The sequence below is a fragment of the Polypterus senegalus genome, chromosome 8 (assembly GCF_016835505.1).
Source record: "Polypterus senegalus isolate Bchr_013 chromosome 8, ASM1683550v1, whole genome shotgun sequence".
NCBI classification, from domain to species: domain Eukaryota; kingdom Metazoa; phylum Chordata; class Cladistia; order Polypteriformes; family Polypteridae; genus Polypterus; species Polypterus senegalus.
This window is the reverse complement of record NC_053161.1, coordinates 44,905,083-44,928,635: the sequence shown is the minus strand read 5'-3', so window position 1 is coordinate 44,928,635 and position 23,553 is coordinate 44,905,083. Positions and strand designations below refer to the sequence as shown.

Here is a 23,553-nt window from a genome sequence, read left to right as displayed (position 1 = left end):
TGTTCCAGCATTGCTTCCTTTCTTCTGGCTCCCCATGACCCGAAACTGTATAAATAATAAATTTTAAAGCCATTAATCTTCCAGCCTACGGAGGGGGAAGAGAAAAGGTGCTAATATACGGCACCAACCTGTGGAACAATGAGTAATTACTATCACCGGAGCTCTTAAGCAGTTCCCTATCTGCATGTGCGTGACATAGTTCCCTCTGAACATCATACTAATGGGAAAAGAAGGACTTAGATAAAACACATAAGTACATGAATTCATTCAACTTTACTGTCAGCAATCAGAATGGTTATGGCTGTTTACTGATGCAGAATGAAGCTTCTTTGGCGCACATTACTTCTCTTGTATGCACTTTGTATAAGGAGCTATATGATATCTGAACATATTTTAAAAAATGTTTTATATTCATTTAAAGGGTTTCATTATAGGTTAATAAAGTGTAACTCGTTAGTGCATACAGGAGTACTCCATCTTGTTCAAATCTGAGAAGCTCTGAAGAACTATAAAACCACATTTAAAAAAGGAAAAGTCACACAGCTGAATCATTATCAAGATTACTTCTATAAACTTTAGAATGATATTATATGGAGATCAAAAATGCTTAAATTATAAACTGAAAAGTAGCAAAACACTGTCCATAAACTAATTCCTTCTTCTACAAAACAATAACATGATATCACAATATATAAGAATAAAAATCATACAAGGTTAGATCTCATCTTTCTGTCTTCCTTTGGAATGGTAAAAGATCTTCCATTAATCAGTTAAATTTGATTTTTTTGATAGTTGATAAGGGGGATGTTCTACCTGATTTAGAAATGTATCATTATATATCTTTTAGCCAGTATGGACCAGATTAAACCCTCCTGCTATCCTGCTATCTTCATTTCTTATTTAATTTAACCTAGTCTATTCCAGATTCCTCTCTGTTCTTCTCTTTATTTCATTCAAAATAAAGTCATACCACATATGCTTTCTTTATTTGTGGAAAATTTGCAAAACATTTTGGCTCTTCTCAAGTTTGGCACAAAAACACACTCATTTTCCATAATGCTGTTCTTTTTTTGCACCCTGAACAGGTCAAGGTATTATGGTAATATTTATTACAGTTCTGAACATCCCACCTAGAGAGGTCCTGGTTTTCTGTCCCTTCTTCTACCTTCTTCTCCAACTGAGATCAAACTTCAAAGCAAATGGTGTCATAATGTCCTCTCCACAACTTTTCGACTTCCTTTATAACATTTCACGTTCACTACCTTCAAATCTTTAGCTAATGGTATCCTTATATGTAACTTTACATAAAGCATTTGCTAGACCTCCAGCTTTATTTTCAGTCTGACACCACGACCTGCCTTCATCTTCCCATGTCTCTTGGAAAGCTATACTTAATAATATCTTTGCATCCTCTAAAAACGCAAATTATCAGCACGTTTATTTTAAACATGTACGTTGACATAAACTTTATGCTATATAATGGGCTTTAATCTCATTTGTGTACCTTTAAAACCCCTGTTGTTTTTTTACTCATAAGTTTTTTGTTTTGGTTTTTATTCCCCCCCTTTTTCTTTTTATTGGCTTATTGCATGTCCTCTATATTCACTCTAATAATATTCCGTTTTTGCCATTCTTATGGAATTCTCTACTCTTATCATCACTTTCATTTAACAACAAAAGTTATTAGTTCTATGATTCTGGGGGACCATCATGTGGGATATTCTTGTCTTAAATCAGTTTTCATGGCTATTGTTTTCTTGTTTCACTTCTATAAAAATGTGATCACAGGAAAAAATAAATATTGTACTATATTGTTAATCTTATCTTATTCTTTTTGTACTCAGTCAGTACTATTGTACTACTAAAAATCAAGTTAAAACGAAGACTTAAGTGCCTCTCAAAGTATCATGAGAGTCACTTAGGAATAAGGCAATGAAAAGCAAACCAAAAGCATTGTGCATCTAAGCCTTGAGTGAAGGCACATATGCAGACAGCTTTGCCCAGCAAATATCTTATTTGCAGTGCAAATATTCAAGCAAGAATTTTGAGTTTCTAAGAATTCGAAAAGAGTAGCAGCTGAACATTGTAGAGGCCAGCATATTTTGGGCTGACTAGTGCTTTGACATAATGCCTCCTCTCTGTATTAACTTGCTTAATGAAGAAAATCCATGGTGGTATCCAGAAGAAGGCTGAACCACCCTGGTCTCTTCTGGATTTGATGAAGGACCATCTAACGCTTCTCTTCACTTGTCCTTGAGCTACACAACTTAAGAAAGAAGGAATAAAATTCATGAATAGCTGTCAAATTTGTCAAATGACTATACTATAAACAGTCAGAATTCTTCTGTTTGAATTTATATTCAAATTTAAGTGGACATAAAGGACTAGTATTAGACTGGTCACTAGAGACACTGTTTAGAGGCAAGCTCAAAAATATGGCATTGACAATAGGTGGATAAGGAGACATCTAAGGTCGGAAAACAGTTGGTAACTGCCAAGCAAGTAACTACATTGTCAAGTGCATACAAAAAAGGACAAAAACACAATTTTGGCAAAAAATACAATCAGAAAAAATTTAAATTAAGAGAAAGTCAAAGTTAAGAGAAAATCTAATCTACATGACTTTTATGGAAACATGACCAAGGTAGAAAAGGAAGGCCTTATAAATAATCTGAGTACCAAGCTTAAATTTTAAAACAATTTTAGCCCAAATTAACAACACAGCTAAATAAACAATGAAACAATAAAATATCCCTGCCAATGACAAGTATATTTTATATGTTGTTAGGAAACATGGGATTTAAAATGAATATTTTGGAAGACACTTTGATGAGTCAATAGCGGACAGTGAAGTTTTCCCAAATTTAACACATCTCCTTATTAGCAATCTGCAAATTTACAAATATTTTCACTGTTCAGATACCTGAATTGCAAAGTCAAGATGATCAAGTCCTTCTTCACCACTTTCTGCATTAGGTTTCTATCACCTTCATAGTTTCAATTATCTGTTGTACTGTCGGCATTAATAATGAACGCATCTTTCACAAACTGTACACTTAGTATGCCTTTTGTGATTTGGTGGACTAACAAGCTGTAAAGTTTCAAAATGTGATTTTCTTAAATGTACATTAAAGAAAGCATTTGTTCTGACAGAACATCTGTTCAGATCCCGGCCTTTGCCAGTTTTTGATTTGAACAAGGCTTGGTATACATAACATCACTGAAAAAGAATTCCAACATCTCAGTACTGGATATATTAGTAAATGCAAGAAATTGTGTTTACATTAAGAGTTGTAAAAGCTCTCCATGTCTGTGTCCTAAGTGTTACACTTGCAAGGGCAGTGCTGCAGTGTCTTACATGAAGCATTATTAGTTACATGACATATTCATGTTACATGCCTTCACTGCAAGGAGTTCACATTCTAAAAGGTTTTATTCTGTGTAAATTTGAAAATGTTCCTTCCCATCTGTGCACCTGTCGCAGAGATGGAAAGAAAATGAAACTAAAGCATTAAGGGCAGGATGTACTTGATGTGTTTTTTATATGGTGACTCACTCTGCCAAACAAAAATTAATGATGAGTGCCTTGGAATTGCAGGATATTATGATCAGGTCTTTGTCTGTTTTTGAGAGTAGGGGCTTTTAGCCTTCTCCACCTAACGGATAATCATGTGTCTGAAATTAAATGTATATAGCCTACAGGAAAGGCCAAGAGATTTATATGTTGTTTGACCAATCATAAGAATGGGCAAGATAAGTGGACCAAAACACTCTGATTATGATATTCTTGTTTGTGCAAGTTATGGTGGTTCTAGCATATCAGAAACAAACAGCTGTCCTTCTGCCAATTTCATTCACCATTGTGTCTATAGGGTTTCTTTGAACGTTACAACAAATAAACATCATCCATTGATGATGGAGGAGAATGGTCAGACTCAAGCAACGGGAAAGGCAACGATTGCTCAAATAAGAGCTCTTTTCAGCCGTGGTATATAGAAGGAAATGTTACAACCTACAACCTATTGGACCTTGAAGTAGATGTGCTTTAGAAGCAGATGACCTTGCCAAGCTGAACTTAGTTCAGATAATAATAGGCAGATGACGCTACAGTGGGCAACTGGATGATTAAATACTGGAAAATTGTCATCTGGTCTAATAAATCTCAATTTCTGCTGAGACACTGTGTCTGGATAAAGATCCAGTCTGACTTTCCCAGGGAAAAATTCAAATCAGTTTCTGCTTACAAGTTTTTTTGGATGCTGATTAAAAAGCACACTTGCATTAAAATTGCTCTTAAACATGGTTATTATCTTCTTCTGATAGCCTCCAAATGTGATCTGATCACAATTCTATCAAAAATGCATTTACATCTGGTTTTAAATGTGCTCAAGGGCTGTCCGATTATGAAATCCCAAAATTGCATGTTAATGTCAGGTGTGCCTCTGACACAATGAGCAGTGCTATGTTGGACATTTTTTCCCCTAATAGCTTTGAGTTTCTTTGTTCTTAAAATGCATTGCACCACGCAAACAAGAGTTGTATTTTCAATATGGTGCAATGTTTATATAATAGGAAATCAATAATAGTCATAATAAATGATTTTTGCATTATAAATGCTTGTAGAGTTCAACAGCTACAATGATTATTTAAAACTCTCCATCTGAATTTGTCTGCCTTTGTCCTTCACAAGTAATTGGTCTGAACACAACAAAAGGGATTCCAAAACATGCAGTCAATTATTTGTGCTGCTCTTTTATGTCTAATTGCATAAATATGTGGCTGTTTTTAGTAACTTGTGATCATTCCATTATGTACTATTTTGCTAATCAAGCTGTACCTTTCTTTACAGATGAAGAACTTTTTTCAGGAATGTACATAGACTTTATGGGCACAGATGCAGCCATTTTCAGAAGTCTTACAAGAAGAAATGCAATCAGAACGGACCAGCATAATTCCAAGTGGCTTAGTGGTATGAATGTAAACTGCCTTCATATTATTACAAAGAACACTGTGAAAGGTCTTGTTGATGTTATATATATCTGCAGGCACAAGAATTTCAACTTATTGCATTTTTAATTTTTAAGTTTATTTGCATACTACAAATATAAATTAAGCATTACATTTCAATAATGTATCATTTGAGAAAGTGTTGTTTATAGGCTCTAACAGATCAGAAACAAACCAGGGACTCATTACTATATACTATAACTAAAACACCATGCTTTTGAAACGTATAGTAATACCTCAGAAAGTAAACATATTACCTATTATGAATCCAATATAATATTATTTACAAACTGATTATAGCCATTCATTAATTTCATGCTATCCGCATACGGTAATAAACAAATACTCATAATTCTTGAGAAAAACTCTGCAAAACTGAAAAACAAAACAGGACAAAGTGAGATTAAAAATAGCTGGATATGCATAAAAAAGTGACAAAAATGTTACCTCATTTACTATAGTGGTAATTTGGTGCTGGTTTCTGTTTTGCACCCAGTGGTAACCACAACCCTACAATTGTGTTTCTTGGGATCGGTGGTTAGACATGCTCAAGTAACTCCTGAAGACTAAGCTGAAAAAGGCATTCATTTGTGGGCTCAGTCCTTTCTGCATATGTTATAATGAGCTATCTTAAAATACAAGTTGGTACTAAAATGGAAACTGTACTTAAATATAAAAGTTTTTATGTATCATATTTCAACAACATCATATACAGTCCATTCTTTTACCACAACAGGAAGCAAAGAGATGGAGGTGACAATTAAATGTTTTTAATGAGACAGATGAGACAAAATATTTTCACAAACAATGATCCAATACGCTGGCTCTTGTATATTGAAAAAGAAACCTGTTTTCCACAATAAATTTTGTCCTGACCCCTGCCTGTATTTATGCCCTTAATAATTAGTGCTAAGTGTATGTACTCTATTGCATTATAATGGCACAGAAAATCAATTTGTTGCTTCATATCTCTTTGCCTACTGGACTGAGTATCTTCTGTATGCATGAACTTCCCATATTTAAATTTTTTTTTTTCTCGAAAATGCCGATTTCTTCTTTCAGTAAAAAAGACAGTAAGTGTAATCTACATTTGCCTGGGATGCAGTTTTCTGATGTAATGTACCATTGTGCCTATTGCTCTGGCTATCTAACAAGTTTGAATTGTATAGGTTTGACCTTTTCTGTATTACACAGTATATATATATATATATATATATATATATAGAGAGAGAGAGAGAGAGAGAGAGAGAGAGAGAGAGAGAGAGAGAGAGGTTACATCTTACATTACATCTTGCCTGAAGAAGGGGCCTGAGTTGCCTCGAAAGCTTGCATATTGTAATTTTTTTAGTTAGCCAATAAAAGGTGTCATTTTGCTTGAGTTCTTAGTACATCCATAATGGCTAACACTGTACAACACCCCAGCACTATATACAGTATATACCTGTACATATTGGGTGGATGGACTGGTATAAATATTACATGAAAAAAAAATCTAAAAGTGAATTTCTTTCCACTCATTAGAATGAGATTCATTTGTTCTTCATGCACAAATGGTTAGCCGTCAAATTCAGTACACCACAGTGGTTGCCTGATTAATGAGTTACTTTCACAGCCCTTATCCTGGTAAACTTTAGAAGCCACCCTATTTAATATTATTTTCTCAAATACTATGCCAAAATTGACAAATAAGGAACTAGGAAATGCATGTTTTAAACTCTATAGTGCATATCTATATACTTTTTCAGATAAACATAATTGACTGATAGACTGATACTGCAGTCAAGTAAATGAAATTGACAGAGACAAAGTTTAAAACTGGTTAACCTGGCTTGGAGCTATTTGGTGTTAGACATGCCTACATACACTACATATTACTTAATATACACTGCATATTGCACAGAAATAGTCATCACTAATAATTTCCTAGTTACTGCAAGCACTGTTTTATGGACATTTAACTATGAAAGACAAAAACAAAGGGTATTGCAAACAAGATACAGCATGAATATTTTACATATGGCATCATTTAATGTCACAGATCTTGGCCGGGTTTCTCAATAATGGATTGTGAGAGATTGAGTAGCACTTTTCTCACTAGCTCTTCCACCAGTTTTTGGACTGCATGTGAAAAGATCAGTGAGAATAAAGAAACTACAAGTGGTGAAAGTTTGGTTGCAGGAAGCTTTAATAATATTTGTGGTTTAAGATACTGTGCTGAAGTGAAACAATACAAATAATTCAAGTAATTAATAATGAAATATCGATATTATACATATTGCAGTAAATAAAGCATACATGAAATAAACAAGACACTTAAAGTCCAGTCTCTCTGGACTTTAGTAATGAAGCTATTGACACTTTCAACATATTGTTAACGTGTATAAATAAATTCTGGTGGGGGATATGAGAGAAATGTCATAAAGATGACTCAAGCAATTCTGAAAGGTCAACTGTACAGGGAACATGCAATTTCTCTATTTGTGACAGGAATAGAAATGTCCACAGATGCTTATAAAACAGTGGTATAATTATTCAAGTGATACCAAAGAGAAGGCAGCAGGCAGCCCACAAAATTACTGCAGCTGGTAGTGACACACCCATTAGATAACATCAGGCAAGAAAATAATTGAGAAAAAGGTAGCGTGGGAAAACAGATTTTTTGTCAGGGAGAGTGTGTTTATTCAAAAAATGTGTAGAGTGGAATTAAGTGAACCATAATTATTACTAATGGGCATGTTTGTGATTGCACATCTTGCTCACTTTTTGTCCACATTAGTAGTATTAGAGTGATCTTCTTGGAAGCCCACGTATTCCATGAAATTCTCCCTTTACTGTTTGTAGGCCATGTAATAGACTTTAGGATGTAATACATGGTTGAGTGCTGCACACAATGGCAAATGAGTAGTTTAACGAGGAAGTAGTCATTCCAGTGGGTCTCCAAGAGCTCCAGAAAAGAACTCTAGCCAGGCATCTTAGGTCAAGTGGGGCTTGATTCTGTGCATAAGATTAACTTTTAACAGTGGCTCACTATGTACATTTCCATTTTATTTACAACAGTTTAATTTTCTACTATTTACTCATGGCTTATTAAGTTAAATGTATTTTCAATACTTCTTTGTCTTTATCTTGGTTATCTGTTGAAGAGTATTTAGGTATCTTAAGAACATGGAATATAATAAACAGACTATTTTCCATCTCCTGAAGTAATAGCTGTATGCTTTCATACAACCACTTGCACTTTTCAATAAAGTCATCAAAATTCAATGTTATTCTCACCATCATAAGTCTCTACTCAATGATGTACTTTGTTCAAGAAACCCAGTCCTTATCTTTTAAATGATAAATTTGTAGTTACCATTTGCACATACTTTAACCAACACCAACTACAAATCTACAATGGGAACAATGCCTGGTGGGACACAAGGCAAAAAACAAAAGTGCATTTTTCAGTTGAGACACATTAATAACTAGAAATTACTCAAAGTGCATTGTGATAAACCAATTTTAATTTGTTTTTGTTATTCTAGAACCAATATTTATTGATGCTCAGCTCATCCCTGACGGCTCTGACCCAAATGATATGAAATTATACTTCTTCTTTAGAGAAAGACTGACAGACAACAATGGGAACACGAAGAGCATTCACACCATGGTTGCTAGAATATGTCCAGTAGGTATATTGTGTTTCCATGAAACTAAACATAATCCCATACTTACATGCATCCAGACTAATGCCCTTTTGGCCAATTTTCAATTTTTTTAAATGAACTAAATGTACATCTCTGATAAATTGTCTGTCATCTGTGTTTTAGGTGGGCTATGGAAAGGTTAGCAAGTTTACTTTTAAGAAAGAAGTAGGCTAATCTACAATTAATGTAAAGAAAAAATATAAATACATTTTAATAATAACATAATAGTCATTGTGTCAAATATCTCAAAGAAAATGTTTTGAGATAATTAACCATTTAGTATTTCTAAAGAATAATGGAACATAATGTGCAATTACTGGTTTGTCTTTGCACTAAGTAAAATATAAGTGAAAATCAAATAAAGTAGTTACACTGTTTTAACCAAATGGTTTGCACTAATCATGGATTAATTGTTTATAATATACCTATTGAGACTAAGCAGACCAAACATTGCATTCTTTACTTTCTTAGTAATTTATTTACCAATTGCTTATGCTACACCTTTCTTTCTTTCTTTCTTTCTTTCTTTCTTTCTTTCTTTGTGTCACATTTTTCATTTCAGAATGACATTGGTGGACAGCGTAGCCTAGTGAACAAATGGACAACCTTTTTAAAAGCACGGTTGGTGTGTAGCGTTATGGATAATGATGGAGGTGAAACACATTTTGATGAATTAGGTATGTCAATGAGAAAATCTTGACAACTAGGAGACTACTTAATTCAAAGTCAGAGGTTGTAGCCAAATTTTTTTCAATACAGAAAATTCATATTTTCTTAATTACAGATCAGGTTTAATAATTTCTATCACTTTTTAAATATATTAAGTCTAACACTTTTAAGCTTGTTTAAATGTTGATTACATTTATTTTTCAAAAGTGATTAGCTTGAAACACCAAGTAGTTACATTATTAGATTAAGATGTTTCACTGTGATCTTATGATCTGCTTTATTAAAGTAAAATGAATGCAAAGATCTTTTAACCAGCATGTGCAGGAAAATAATTTGCATTTTATTTGAAGAGTAACTATTCAGCAAAAACATCAAGAACATTACAGTTTGAATGTCATTTTTAGTTTCTGTGGGTCAACAAGCAAATAGAGATGAGATTTGTATGTGTCCAACTGGTATACTCGTAATTAGAAAAATACAGTATGTCTAAAGTCTCAATTTATTATGGATAACCCTTTGAATGATTAAACAAATATTAAATTCTAATTTAAGAACATGTCAAATGTTGGTAATCAATGTTATTAAGTCGGCTGGAATTTATAACATAAAAATATTGAAATGCAAGTGGCAGGCATGTGACAGAAATTACATATCCTGAAATAAATTAGGAGGAATTCATTACCTGTCTACAAAAGAGTTACATCGAATAATATATCAAAGGTGTGTTTTGACACGTTCTATTATATATAAATATCTACACGTGGGAGTGTGTGTGTCTGTCTGTCCGGCCTGGAAGTGTGAAGCTACAGCATGAAGCTCAAAGAAAGCGACTCTGTTGCCAAACTGAAAATTCAGAGAAAAGAAAGAAACTCGCTTAGCCACGAATACACAAGCAAGACGAGCACGTCAGCAAAATGAATCCTCCTAGGAGAGAGATGCACAGTGTAGTTCCTTTCAATTACCTGACATCTCTACATTTCGATTTTTTTTCTGACAATTTCAATAGTTTCTAGGACACTGGGCTTTTTACAGCACGGGCTTACACAGCTAGTTTATTTATAATGATTTATATCATTGAAAAGAATAATGCAAAATACAGATTTAAAAAATAAACAAAATGCATTAATACATTTATTTTATGTTGAAAGAAAGCCAACAGATTTCTCTGCTTTAAACTAAGCATAATCAGGCTTGGGGACTGTTGCAATTATCTGCCTACCTTATGTTAATCATACACAAATTTGACACATTTTTATACTCACGAAATGTCACACCTATTTTCCCAACAGACAGTTGTAATAAGTTGGTTTAACTTTTTGTGAAATGGTTTTTATATCTGTGAACATAGTACATGATTGCTTTACAAACTATGTTGTCAAGGAGGAGTTTTATTTGCCAACTTAGATATTTATATTTGAGTTGGAAAAATAGGCTTGAGAGGGTTGTTATATATTGTCGTAAACCTGACATTGATAAGCTCAAAAATGGTGTAGGCCTCAAAACCAATACAAATCAAACCTGCCCTCATCAAAGGTCTGGCATAACTATTAGACCTCACTACTTCAGACACTGGGACCTCAAACACAAGTGGGCAAAAATAGACAAAAGTCATATGTAGAAAGGGAAAAAAAAAAACCTGATCACTTAGAAGTGGTGGATCCAAAAATCACAAACCAGAAATAGTACCTTCATTCAAGAGTCAATAATCAAAACCAGAGAATCTGCAGAAAATCACAAAAAGCACAGTGCAATAGTCTGGAGCCATCATTATTTCCGAGGTAGTCATACTATCATCTGCTTCTTCTTAAACAGCACTTAGGTGGTTCCTCAGCTGCAGCATTAAGTGACTCTGCCAGAGTCAAAACATTCAAGACACAAGAAAATATACTGTAATTTACAGTAACGGATCAGGCACCAAAAAAAATAAACTCCAGGTCAACGTCACACACCCTTTCTAGTTATTCAAAATTCCCAATAAAGACAAACAGACTTTGCCTATTTAAAGTGAATTACTCCATGGCTTTAGAATTTTCTTTGATGAGAAGTTTTGTAATAATGTATTGGGCTAAGTCTTCTTGGTATTATTTTGAATTTCATTACGACCACTGGTTGGTATTCTTGACTTTTTTGATTAGTTATTCTTGGTCCACTATTTTTTCTGTTCCTGCTCATTTTTTTATTCTTGGTAGAACAGCCATTTATCATAATTGTCTGAAATCAAATTAAAGATGTTTAATTTTTTGACAAAACAAGAAAAACCATTGTGATTGAGTTAGAGAATAAAAGTTAGGAAGTCATTTGTCAGTAATCATCAGCTCACATTTTACTACTAAGATATGAATCGAGATAGGTGCTATTGAGTGGGCATGTCACAAGTGATATTTGTAAGAGTGACACAATTAACATTGTAGGTATAGTGGACTGCAGTTACAATCCATTGTTAGTTTTCCGTGCTTTTCCTCAAAATATCACAAAGGGGTCCAGGAAATCCACATAGCTTTGTGCAGTCGGAAAGAGAGTTCTAAACCTAGTAAACTTAAAAACCTGTGTTGTGTGCAGGCATGGAAGCTATTTTACAATAATTTATTTTCAGTAAACTGGTAAACTTTTTACACACCCTACTTTTGAAAACAAAATTTTTCTTCTTGTTGTGACAACATGGCTATTATACCTTGGATCACAGATTAAGTATAGTTAATATAAATTAATAGTTTTAATCAATCACAGAAATGTGTAAACCATTAAACAGTTAGCATTGTAGACTTTTTTTTTGGAATTGCTAAACCAATCTATGGGGAACCTGTTGAAATAATGGATCAAGTAATTTCAAAATTTTTTTTTATCAGTTTATGTCTCATTCGTTACTTTTTTGTTGAAAGTCTAAATAAATTATTTCCTGTAATCAAATGTCATGGAAATATTGGTAAAAAAACAAATATTTTTCTTGCAGAGGATATCTTTTTATTGGAAACAGAAAACCCAAAGGCCCTTTTGGTTTATGGAATTTTTACAGCCTCAAGGTATGATTACAAAAACCATTTTGGAAAATATGTACATGGGCCTTATCTGAAAAAAACCATTGCTGGCTCTGAATTTCCTTGCTAGTTTAGTTTTGTTTGCTACTAGGGAAAGTTAATTCTCTTTAGTATATACTGATGAAACATTTCTTTTATTTTTGCTTATTCTATTAATACTGTAATAAGCACTGTATTTAATTATATCATTTTCTACTTCTAATAACGGTCACATTTTTGTGTAACTAAATAACAGTTGCAGCATGGAACCGTAAATAGTCAGTCATTCCCATCATTTCAAAATTGCTAAACCGTAATATAAAGATTAGGAATGGTAATAAAGATTAAATATTTTGGGTACAGGTTGCCTTGATATTTACTTCTGCAGCTGTTAGAGCCACTTGCAAAGCTACTGTTTTCAAGTAACATGAACTGAGTATCTGGACAGTGTCTGCAAAGTATTTCAGCTTGCACATAATTTGGTAACACGTAAGAAAGCAATACAGTGTATGCCATTCAACTGACTGCCAACACCAACAACTTTCTAAAGAGACTAAAATTGGTAAAATGTAGAAACAGCACAACTGTTTAGAACATTTGCCAGTTTGGTCCAAAATCTAGCCAAAACATTGACATCAGTAGTGACCACTGGGCAGTTTGAGATGAACTCTTAGTATTTATGTCATAGTACCACTGTTATAGAAAAACTGCTAGAAACCATTTTGTGTTGTGGGCAAATTTGTTTAAATTTTGGTAGAAGGCTTAATCTTTGAATGTCTTTTAGATCCTCTTAATATGTGGAATTTTTTTATTCAGTAAAATGTATTTTTGGAATTTGAAGACAAACAACTACAGTATGTAGATTGTGTTTGACTAATGATAATGTAAAAAATGCTTTAAAACTCTTCTAGCTCTTTTTTAACAGATGTTAAGCATCAGCAAAATATGATTATCTCCTTACAATGTGATGCCTCCAAAGTCTACACTCAACCAAATTACATTCATGATATCCATTTAATACAATTAGAGGCTTCTCCCATAACATTTGCAAGATGCAGCCAAATTAGACATATGGTGAGATCATACCCACACAGTTTTTCTCATGCACTACTCCTAGACTTCCCTTTTTGGTATGCAGTCTACTTACATTGTAGTTACTAAAAAGATCAAAATACCCTGAGAATCATTTTGATAGAAGATGAACTAAGAATATAGAGTAAAAAAGCTGTCATTAGAATAATGTAGTTTAATCTGTTTGTTGAGCAACATCGGTCCTGGAGACTGCATTGGCTGCAGGTTTTTGTTCGAACACATTTTCATAATGAGGAGTCATTTACTGCTGATGAAGCACTTACTGTTCTAGCAACAGTTTTATGCTCCATTTTAGTTGTCTTGCTTGTTAAGATTTCCCACATTTAATGTCTTATTTTAGTTTTAAACAGCAACATTCACCTTTTTTATTTCTCCTTATTAGCAATAAAATGCAAATGACAAAGGAACAAGCATTCCATTTACACATGTACATATTCATCATGACGTCCCTGGTTTAATAAAATATTTGGAAAGAAACTGAAGAAGAAAAAGTGAAGGACTGGAAATGGAAAACATCTACAACATAAGAATGTCCTAATATTTTAGAGTTAAAATACTAACAAGCCATGAAATAAAATAAGATCTGCTTTTGGCAATGATTGCTTTCTAGTTAAGCAACTAGGTTGGAACAAAAAACTGCCACCACTGCGGTCTTCTAGGACCAACTTTGCTCACCACTGTTATACACCAATTATTTCTGTTGCATTCATTGAATTAAGTTACAAGGTATATTTGTCAATTTGCATGCTGATGAGAAGAAACACTTAGAGAAAGAGGTTACAAGTTCTTACCCAGACTTGACAACCAACAGAAATTCACTGGAGTATTATTGTATACTTATCCAACTACAGCATACCTTATGTGGCAAAAATTCATTTTGTTTAGTTAGAGAAAAATTGTGACCCTTCTCACCTTACAATGAACACTTAATTAATTTTCTAAACCTGCAGTGAAGCAACTCGGCAGTACCAGACACAGCCATAAAAACAAAGTTACTGTTTACATTCATTTTCAGTTTTACTATCCATCCATCCGTCTGTTTTGTAACTTATCCAATGTAAAACACGATCAATCAATAATGGGTGGTTGAATGATAAACTCTATCACAATCTATCACAAAAGACACTCATTTCATAGCCACAATGGGTCAAGATAGAGGTCAACAATCACTTCAGCATGAAGGTCTATTAAATGGACAAACCTCAGTGATGGAGGAAAATCTACATTGATTCATGCACAATATGTAAACTGACCAACATGAGACTTCAGTCATGGGACAGCAGCCCTAATCACTGCACCTCTTGTCTTCTGGACCTACTTTCAGTTTGGAGGAATATGTAGATGTCACAATGTCTTGCAAAGTGATCTGAAAACAGGTGCACCTTAATAAAAATATACAATTCAGTTCGAAAAACAGCATGAAATTTAAATGTATAGTGTTCACTGTAAAATTCTGAAATTTAATTTCATAATTTTTTTACTGAATCCTTCTTTTGAGCTTATTCTGGCAAAATAAATTCTTGACAGGATAACAGTCCATTGAATGGCACACACATTTTGATTTGTCAATAGATCCTAGCGTAACATCTTTAAAATGTGGTAGAAGCCTGGAGTACTCGGAGAAAACCCCAGCAGTCATGTACTCTAATAATGCAACCTAATATGGACAGTGTCTTGTATAGATTCAAATGTAGATCTGACATTGTAGAGGCAATAAGCTTGCAAATGGCCACACTCTGATGCTCTGAAATATAATACACAACTGGATTTTGTTTGGAACTTGTATAAAATTATGTTATTAATTCTTTTTTTCTAATTCTTGTTCATAGTTCAGTATTCAAAGGTTCTGCTGTGTGTGTTTACAATATGGCTGATATTCTGACTGTGTTCAATGGGCCGTTTGCACACAAGGAAGGTCCTAACCACCAGTGGGTTCCATATCAAGGAAAGATTCCTTATCCAAGGCCTGGCACTGTAAGTAACTTTAACTTAAATGTAGTATTTGGGCTTGTTTGAGTGTAGGTTAAAACACTAGACAGAGTGCTAAAATGTATACTGAAATAAAAATGATTAACTTAAAATAGTGTGTAATCACAGAAACAGTATATTACACACACGTACATCTACAATATGTGATTGACCAGTGGAAACATCATTATAAAATAAAATTGTGAAGAAAAATACCTCAGAATATTCATGATTCTTAACTTTATTGTAATTGTTTTTTATTTTATGGATTTTATTAAAATCAAATAACATTCCATAAAAATAACTAAGCTTTACATAAATAAGTTCGAAACAAATCAACCCCAATTTCCAATTCTTAACTTTAAACATATTAACAAATACCTCATTCTCTGTACATACTGTAATATGTGTATTTGCTGTCAAACAGACCTTCTTTTGCTAGGAGGAATTTTTATTAGCAAAATATGTTTACATGTTACCCAGATATATTGATTTCTGTTTAATGCCTTATTTAACTTGATATATGGATTTATATGTATAATAGTTATAGAGTTAACAACGTTATTGTTACTGTATCATGTGTATAAATATATGCAAACTATGCATGTGCTTAGTTAAAAATGGTATATATAAACAAACTAAACTTAATTAAAATGCCAATACACTGGTTTAAGACTCTCCATCAATTTAGAGTGGTTCAGCAAAATGTTTTAAAGCCACATCCAAGTGGTATAAAAGTTGCATTGCTTATTTATTAATTTAAAACCTTATCTTCTTGCAATACTTATAGAGGTTATTCAATGAGATTATTAATGTAAGTGATCTAATGAAATAGATCTATTCTGTGCTTTTCATGAACTGAACTAATAGCTCAACCAAAATCCTCAACCCCTTTGTAGCCAGTTGAAGTTAACGACTGGGTGAAGCAAACTGTGCAGTTTAGCTTGTCAGACATTCAAGTAGACATCTCAGTTTCAACTGCAAACATTCTGGCTATATACTGTAAATATCAAGTGTTGTTTCTTGAGGTAGACACCAAATATAATAAGAGTAATGTGAAACCCAAACCCCGTAACTGAAACCAAATTACCTTAGTAAAGGAAATTAAATGAAAAATGTAATTTTGAGTACAACTGTAGTGAACTCATCTTTGTTCTGTCGTTGTTGTTCAGCATGTATGATGTTTGTCAACAACCATCTGCAATATCACTGTTGTTTTCTGATTGTATTCTGCATTTAAGAAATAATGGCCTTGAGCTGAGCTCTACTTTAAGTTGAAGTTTCTCAGACATTCCTTTACAGTTAGAAACATTCTATTTGTAGGGAAGACTAGAAAGAAAATTGACTTACCTGTCAGTGCACCTAACCTGTTGATGAGTATTATTCTATCTTGTGTGGAAGAGAACTTTCTGCATAATACATCTAAGAATAAAATAGAGCTGTAGACAAAGGTAATCTGGTGTAATGTGAAATTACATTCCGAAGTCACAGTATTCCTAACAGTCACTATTCCTAAAAATGATAGGATTATTTTGTAGGCAGAGGTTTTGTGAATCTGTAGATGAACAGTCTTTCTAAAGTCTGATAACCGTTTGTAAATAAATAAATAAGTACAGTTTGTTTATTATCTTTTTAAATACAATTCAGAATTTGATTCACCTACTTTTAATTAATAACGTACTGGCATTGTGGTTAGGACTGTTTCCTGACTGATGAAGACTCCTTGGTTTAAAACCCTCCCTAGCCAAATACTCACAAGCTAGTTTAACTGGTGATGCTTAATTCGCTCAGAATGACTGGGTGTAGTTTTATACTGCAATTGAATATGCCTTACTAAACTCATGACCACTAAATCTAGTGAATGGTTTTATAATGGATGATCAGAACTAATCTTTGAATGGTACACATACAGTTAAAAAAATGCAACAAAACTGTAGTGAAAAAATAAGAAGGGTACAAGGAGAAAGTTTGTCAGATACACACTGATCAAACATAAAAGAAGCTTGGTTGCATAATATGAAGAACTTTCAAACTTCCCAGTAAAAACTATCCCAGGAGCTTTATACATACAGTGCAATTTATTACCATTTCCACAGAGCAACCACAAAAAAGTGTATTAAATTGCAGTTTAATAAGAAAGTATATGTTATGAATGTTAACATCTACATGAACTGATTACAAAAATATCTATAATTTCTACAAATAATAATAATATATATTTTTTTGTCTTTCTTATAGTGTCCTGGTGGAGCCTTCACTCCTAATATTTTGACAACCAAAGACTTTCCAGATGATGTAGTCACTTTTGTAAGGAATCATCCAGTTATGTACAATCCAATTTATCCCATGTATAAAGGGCCAATTCTGGTGAGAACAAATGCAGATTACAAATATACAACGATAACAGTTGACCAAGTAAATGCTGCAGATGGAAAATATCATGTCCTGTTTCTTGGAACAGGTAGGAAAAGTTTATTTTTTTATCAATCTAGTAATGTTACTGTGTGATTTGACAATTTTTAAATTATGTGTCATTTGAGATGAAAAATATAGTTTCATTATCTAATAATGAATTAGTTATGTCACATTGTGTTACTGAATCTCCTTGTTGTTCTGGTTTATACTGTACTGGTTCTATAATTACAGGTGCAACCACTACATTCTACGAGGGATGTTCAAAAAGTTTCCGCACTTTTTTTTAACTCTATTAAGAATTTCAAAAACAAATGACATCACTTTTCTACGTAGTCACCTTCCTTTGCGATGCAGTTTTTCCAGCATCATACCAACTTTTTAATGCCTAATTACTACTCCTGCCGCCTTCACCGTTTACAATGAAAACACAAAAGTGCGGAAACCTTTTGAACGTCCATCGTATCATATTTGTGGATAGGCTAATAGATCATTGAAATTGAAAGCTAAAGAATGCATTGCACAGTTACTTTGTTAATCTTGCATCTGGCTTTTATGTTTCAACAGATGAAGCAAACGCTTATCTCTTGATAGTATAACAAACACGATTTAGTAAACATATTAGTCGTCTACATGTTGTTGAAATGGCTGAAAGTATCTCACTCATGTATGAAATATTTTACTATTTGATGCAACTTACTAAACATTTTCAAATGTTTTCCTTCATTGAGTCTAATTTATTTTTTGATATAAACCCTTGGAATCAAATTAGCATCCACAACACAAGTATTAAAAAGAATACTAGAAGAAATAATAGAAGAACTCTAGCTCAGAAAGAAAGCAATAGCTACATGATTCATAGTACAATTATTTCGCTCTTTCAGAGTGACCATATGTCACACTGATTTACTGCCAAATGATATTTCTGTGAATTTAATGTTAACCCATACTTTTCCCAACATGTGCCAGAATGCAGGGGCAGACAGTCATAGGTGTCAATTAGCATTCAGATCATTGTAAGAGCTGCACAACAGCACTTGAGCAAAAGCTAATAAAAGTCCAGATGAACACACAGCTCTCTGCATAAGGTTTATCCATCAACCCAGCAGTCTCAGCTGTAATATTAAGGGCTAGTGGGATTTAAAATGCAATGAAACTTCTGTTTTTAATACTTTTTGTCAGCCCATTAAAGCTACTCTTTGAACTTCTGTGTCAATTCTCCTCATTCATCATGCAAATTTAGATTAAGAAGTACATTTTCTGCATTAAATCTGGTAACAGTATAACTGTTAGACATATACTTCAGTGTCTGCAGAATTATTGCTTGCACCAAACATAATTGAAATCAGTTTGGAATAAAGGTGCTGTTAGTATAAGTGCTTAATCAAATGAGACACTTAAGATTGCCACAAAGCCTTCTGCACAGACACTTAATGCAGCCATTGAATTTCAAACTTTTAACACCATGTACAAATTGAGCAATATATCTTGCTCCTGTCCCAATGATTCTGTCTGTGTGGTATCTCCAAGTACTTTTTTTGTCTATGCTGTTTTATTTTTCTGGCTACTCATGATTTCTGCCGTCATTCCAGAGACATAGAAGGAATGTTATGTGACAACTGTAAACTGTCTTGGCTTGTCTATGTCTGCCCTGCTTCTTTTCCCTTTTTGCCTTTTGCCTGATGTCAGTTATGAGTAACTAAAGTTTACAAAATAGGTGGTCTCAGTTGATTCCACTTTGAGACTGTCAGTGTACTTCATATGTATGGAAAATAAACAGAACTGAAATTAGTCTTTACAGCAACCGTCAATATGCTATAGGACTACTGGGATCTCTTGTCAGTTGACCAAAAAGTCAGGAGACATTCTAAAAACATTCTTTCACTCTTCTTGCCTGGGACATCTTTATCTATCAATTTGTAAATGATTTCAGATGTCCACTCTTCACATACAGTAGACTAGGTCAAGACACAAGAACGGTTAAAAAAAATCAAATAAATTAATTGTACACACTGATTATGAGATCTTCTGGCACAAGTTCTAGAAGAAGGTTTACAGACTTGATGAAACTTTACAGAGTCACACAGTTTTGTAAAACTAGTCATGATGAAACTGAATGCTTTGATTGTCGACTGTGGAAATTTTGAAGGTTAAATCCCCTACACACAGCACCAGGAATCCACATGTATAGAATTTCCACGTAAGATTACCATATTAAGACTTTTTACCATCTGTGAATGGAAATTGTTTTTTAAAAATATCATTTATGAGGCATCTCTTGCATGTTCAAGAAGCAAAAGCCACTGCTCCTTACTGTATTCTGCCTTTTCATAAGCAGTTTGCTTTGATCCCTCATACTTTAACTTTTTTCCTGTTCTGTTCTTCATCATGAAATATTTTCATATAAATGTGCTTAAATTAAATTACACAAACTTCAGCTCCATAAACACATCTGAGTATTTCATTTTACTTAATGCTTAATTTATTCTGCTATTCACTGTTGTCATATACTATTTGAATTAAACTACTGTCTTGTACATTTGCAGTTATACAATATTTGTGTCTCTTCAGTACATCTTTGACCTGGGCGTTGTTTTAAAAAGACTTAGTAAGACCATATGTGAGCAAAGAAATGTTAAATCCGACACCTGCCAGCAGTGTATTTGACCTTTTAACTTTGGCTTAAAAGAAAAATGTTTGTTTTCTTGCCAACCATCCCAGTTCCAGACACTGTCATGAATAAAATTTTGAAAGTTTTCCAGGTCTGAATTGCAAAAATGTTTTGATTTTCTAAAAGGTCTCAGAATGTTCACTGTGAAATTTGTTGCCACGTTTACGTTTTGTAATGTATGTTGATTTGCTCTCTTCAAATGAAAACAAAACAAACTTAATTGTAATATTTCACATGTGTCTAAAGGCAGACTCATTTTTCCATATCAATGTTTCCTAGAAATTTCTTTTTAAACCTGCGCTGAAAACATAAGCCCTGCAAGTTTAAAATATTACATAGTGAGAGTTAAATATTAGATAATCTGGGGTTGAATGAGTGAGACAAAATTTCACATATGGAAATAATTATTATATGAATATATTTACTGAATTTTTTGATTTGATGCCAATGATGCTGGTCTGTAGACTATCTTGTGCCATACCAGACATGTAGATTTTTTTTCCCTCATTGATTTGTCTGAGACAACAGATGTTTTCAAATAAATCAATAATTACAACAGTCAAATATTCTAATTCCTGCTTTATGTTTTACTGTGTGCCATGTAATATAACATTTAGGTGCATTGTGTTAGGAGAGAGGAAAGAAAAATCAAAATACAGACATCAGATCGCTCCAGCAAATAATATAATGTATGTGAATTATTTTAAATGCTTAAGATTTTTGCACTAGTAGTATGATCAAAAAGTAATTAATCACACTTTTTACTTATTGTTAGGAGTATGTATTAATTTTAATTATATTACACATAATGGATCCAGGATACCTTAAACAATGTCAAAAGATATATATTTGAGTGATAGCAAATATAACCTTTTGACTACTTAGTTATATAAACACTTACTGCTCTTTTTGCTTTTGTGGTTTAACCGATGAGCTGCGAAAATTCATTTGACAGTGTATTTGAGCAAGCAGTACTGCAAAAAAACATTTTACAAGAAGGAATAGCAATATTGCATAATAAGTTATTGAACTTATTCATGGGATAACTGGCATAGATATTACAGGGGGGGCACGGTGGCGCAGTGGGTAGTACTGCTGCCTCACAGTTAGGAGACCCGGATTCGCTTCCCAGGTCCTCCCTGCGTGGAGTTTGCATGTTCTCCCCGTGTCCATGTGGGTTTCCTCCGGGTACTCCGGTTTCCTCCCACAGTCCAAAGACATGCAGGTTAGGTGCATTGATGATTCTAAATTGTTCCTAATGTGTGCTTGGTATGTGTGTGTGTGTGGTGTGTGTGTCCTGTGGTGGGCTGGCGCCCTGCCTGGGATTTGTTCCCTGCCTTGCTCCCTGTGTTGGCTGGGATTGGCTCCAGCAGACCCCCGTGACCCTGCAGTTAAGATATAGCGGGTTGGATAATGGATGGATGGATGGATATTATTTACAGACATATAATGGCAGATCACAAAATGGAAAAACAGATTAAAAAATTAAAAAATAACGTAACTCTGCTAAAAAATGTAATATACTATTATGAAGATATAAACTTTATTATGAAGATGTACAGTATAATAAAATAAGATGGCATGTTGGAGTAGTGATTAACGCTGTGGCATTACAGCTATAAGAAACCAGGTTGGAATCCCACTGTGGTCACTGCCTGTATAAAGTTTGTCCATTTTCCCAAGGACTTTGTTTTTTTCTACAGGTGCAGGTTTTCCAGTGACATCCCAAAGAGGACATATGTTTTAGGGTGTGTGTGAGTCAGTGTGCTTATGTGTATGAATCTGTCCTAAAGGTTGATTAGTATCCTGTTTTCAACTGCTTCCAGTTTAGCACCCAGTTCTTCTGGGAGATGTAGGTAGGTCAGAAAATGATGGATTGATCCTGAAGCAGATGACATTTACAGTCAAAGAAAAAAAACAAATATGGGTAAAACTGTTACAAATTGAATCAGATTAGTTTCTCTCACAGAAAATTCATGATTTTAAAGTAATGTGTCATCCCTCTTTTACTTTTATATTTTCTATATTCATATCCCAGTTCTACCTTGACAAGTAAGGTAGCAATGTGGTATACATCCCGTCATTTAGACAATGCTTTTAGGAATCTGACACACAGCATCCAGACATCTGCAAGCTTGGCCTATTTGGGTGCCTTATACATGGCTGGCAAGTTGACCATACTCTTGCAAATCTCTTTTCCATGCATTTGTGGATGCCAAATTGAGTGGCCACAACCCAGCCCTTAGGGTTATACAACATACATTAAATGACATAGAAACTCTCATGAGGATTTCCTGTTTGTGAGACAGTTCTGTCACTTTCTGTAACTTTTTTTTCTAAAAACACTGGTCAATATTCCCCTCATAAGTTACACGGAAAATGTGAAAATAATTGGTGAGAATCCACCGTAGTAGGAAAAGTGGATCTTCCACTTCATGCAGTATTTGAAAGCCATTCCCAGCAAACATAAACTTTTATTGCCTTCTTATTTTAAACTTTTTACAAGGAAATACATAATTTGGAAGGAATTTAAAAGCACAAAATACAGAAACATCATATAATTAATTGCTGTAGTTTTTGGAGTGATTAATATACAAGTGCCATTTTAATTGAAATTAGTTAATGTAGAGTTATAAACAAATCTTTAAAAATCTGCAAGCCTACATATAAGCAGTTTATTTTGAAACTCTCCTCAGAATAAAACTAGTCAGATTCATTAAATAGTCTTAATGTAACCATTTCTTTTAGCATGACTAATAAAAATGCTCACCATTCAGTGGAAAAATAATTACAGAAGTTTAATAATACATTATACATTGAGTAGTGAGAAAAGCACTATATAAATGTAAAGAATCATTATTATTATTATCATTATTATTATATTTTGATTTGGACTTAATCTATGTCAGGGTTTCAGGTACTTGGAGCTTCCTTTAGCAGCAATGAAGTGAAGGCAGGGTGCAGCCTTGGATGGAATGTCAGTTCATTTCAGGGCTCAGTCACATGCACAAAAATGCCCATACTGATGTTG

The 23,553-nt window shown here is 33.6% G+C and overlaps 1 protein-coding gene across 1 annotated transcript in view; it reads left to right on the top strand.

The window, feature by feature from the left end:
• Positions 1 to 23,553, top strand: part of sema3c (sema domain, immunoglobulin domain (Ig), short basic domain, secreted, (semaphorin) 3C) — a 161,938-nt gene that overhangs the window by 109,698 nt on the left and 28,687 nt on the right. The window contains exons 7-12 of the mRNA XM_039761054.1: positions 4,850 to 4,969; positions 8,535 to 8,677; positions 9,259 to 9,373; positions 12,316 to 12,385; positions 15,301 to 15,445; positions 17,678 to 17,900. Of these exons, the coding sequence (XP_039616988.1) occupies positions 4,850 to 4,969; positions 8,535 to 8,677; positions 9,259 to 9,373; positions 12,316 to 12,385; positions 15,301 to 15,445; positions 17,678 to 17,900 (816 nt within the window). The remainder of the gene's footprint in view (positions 1 to 4,849; positions 4,970 to 8,534; positions 8,678 to 9,258; positions 9,374 to 12,315; positions 12,386 to 15,300; positions 15,446 to 17,677; positions 17,901 to 23,553) is intronic.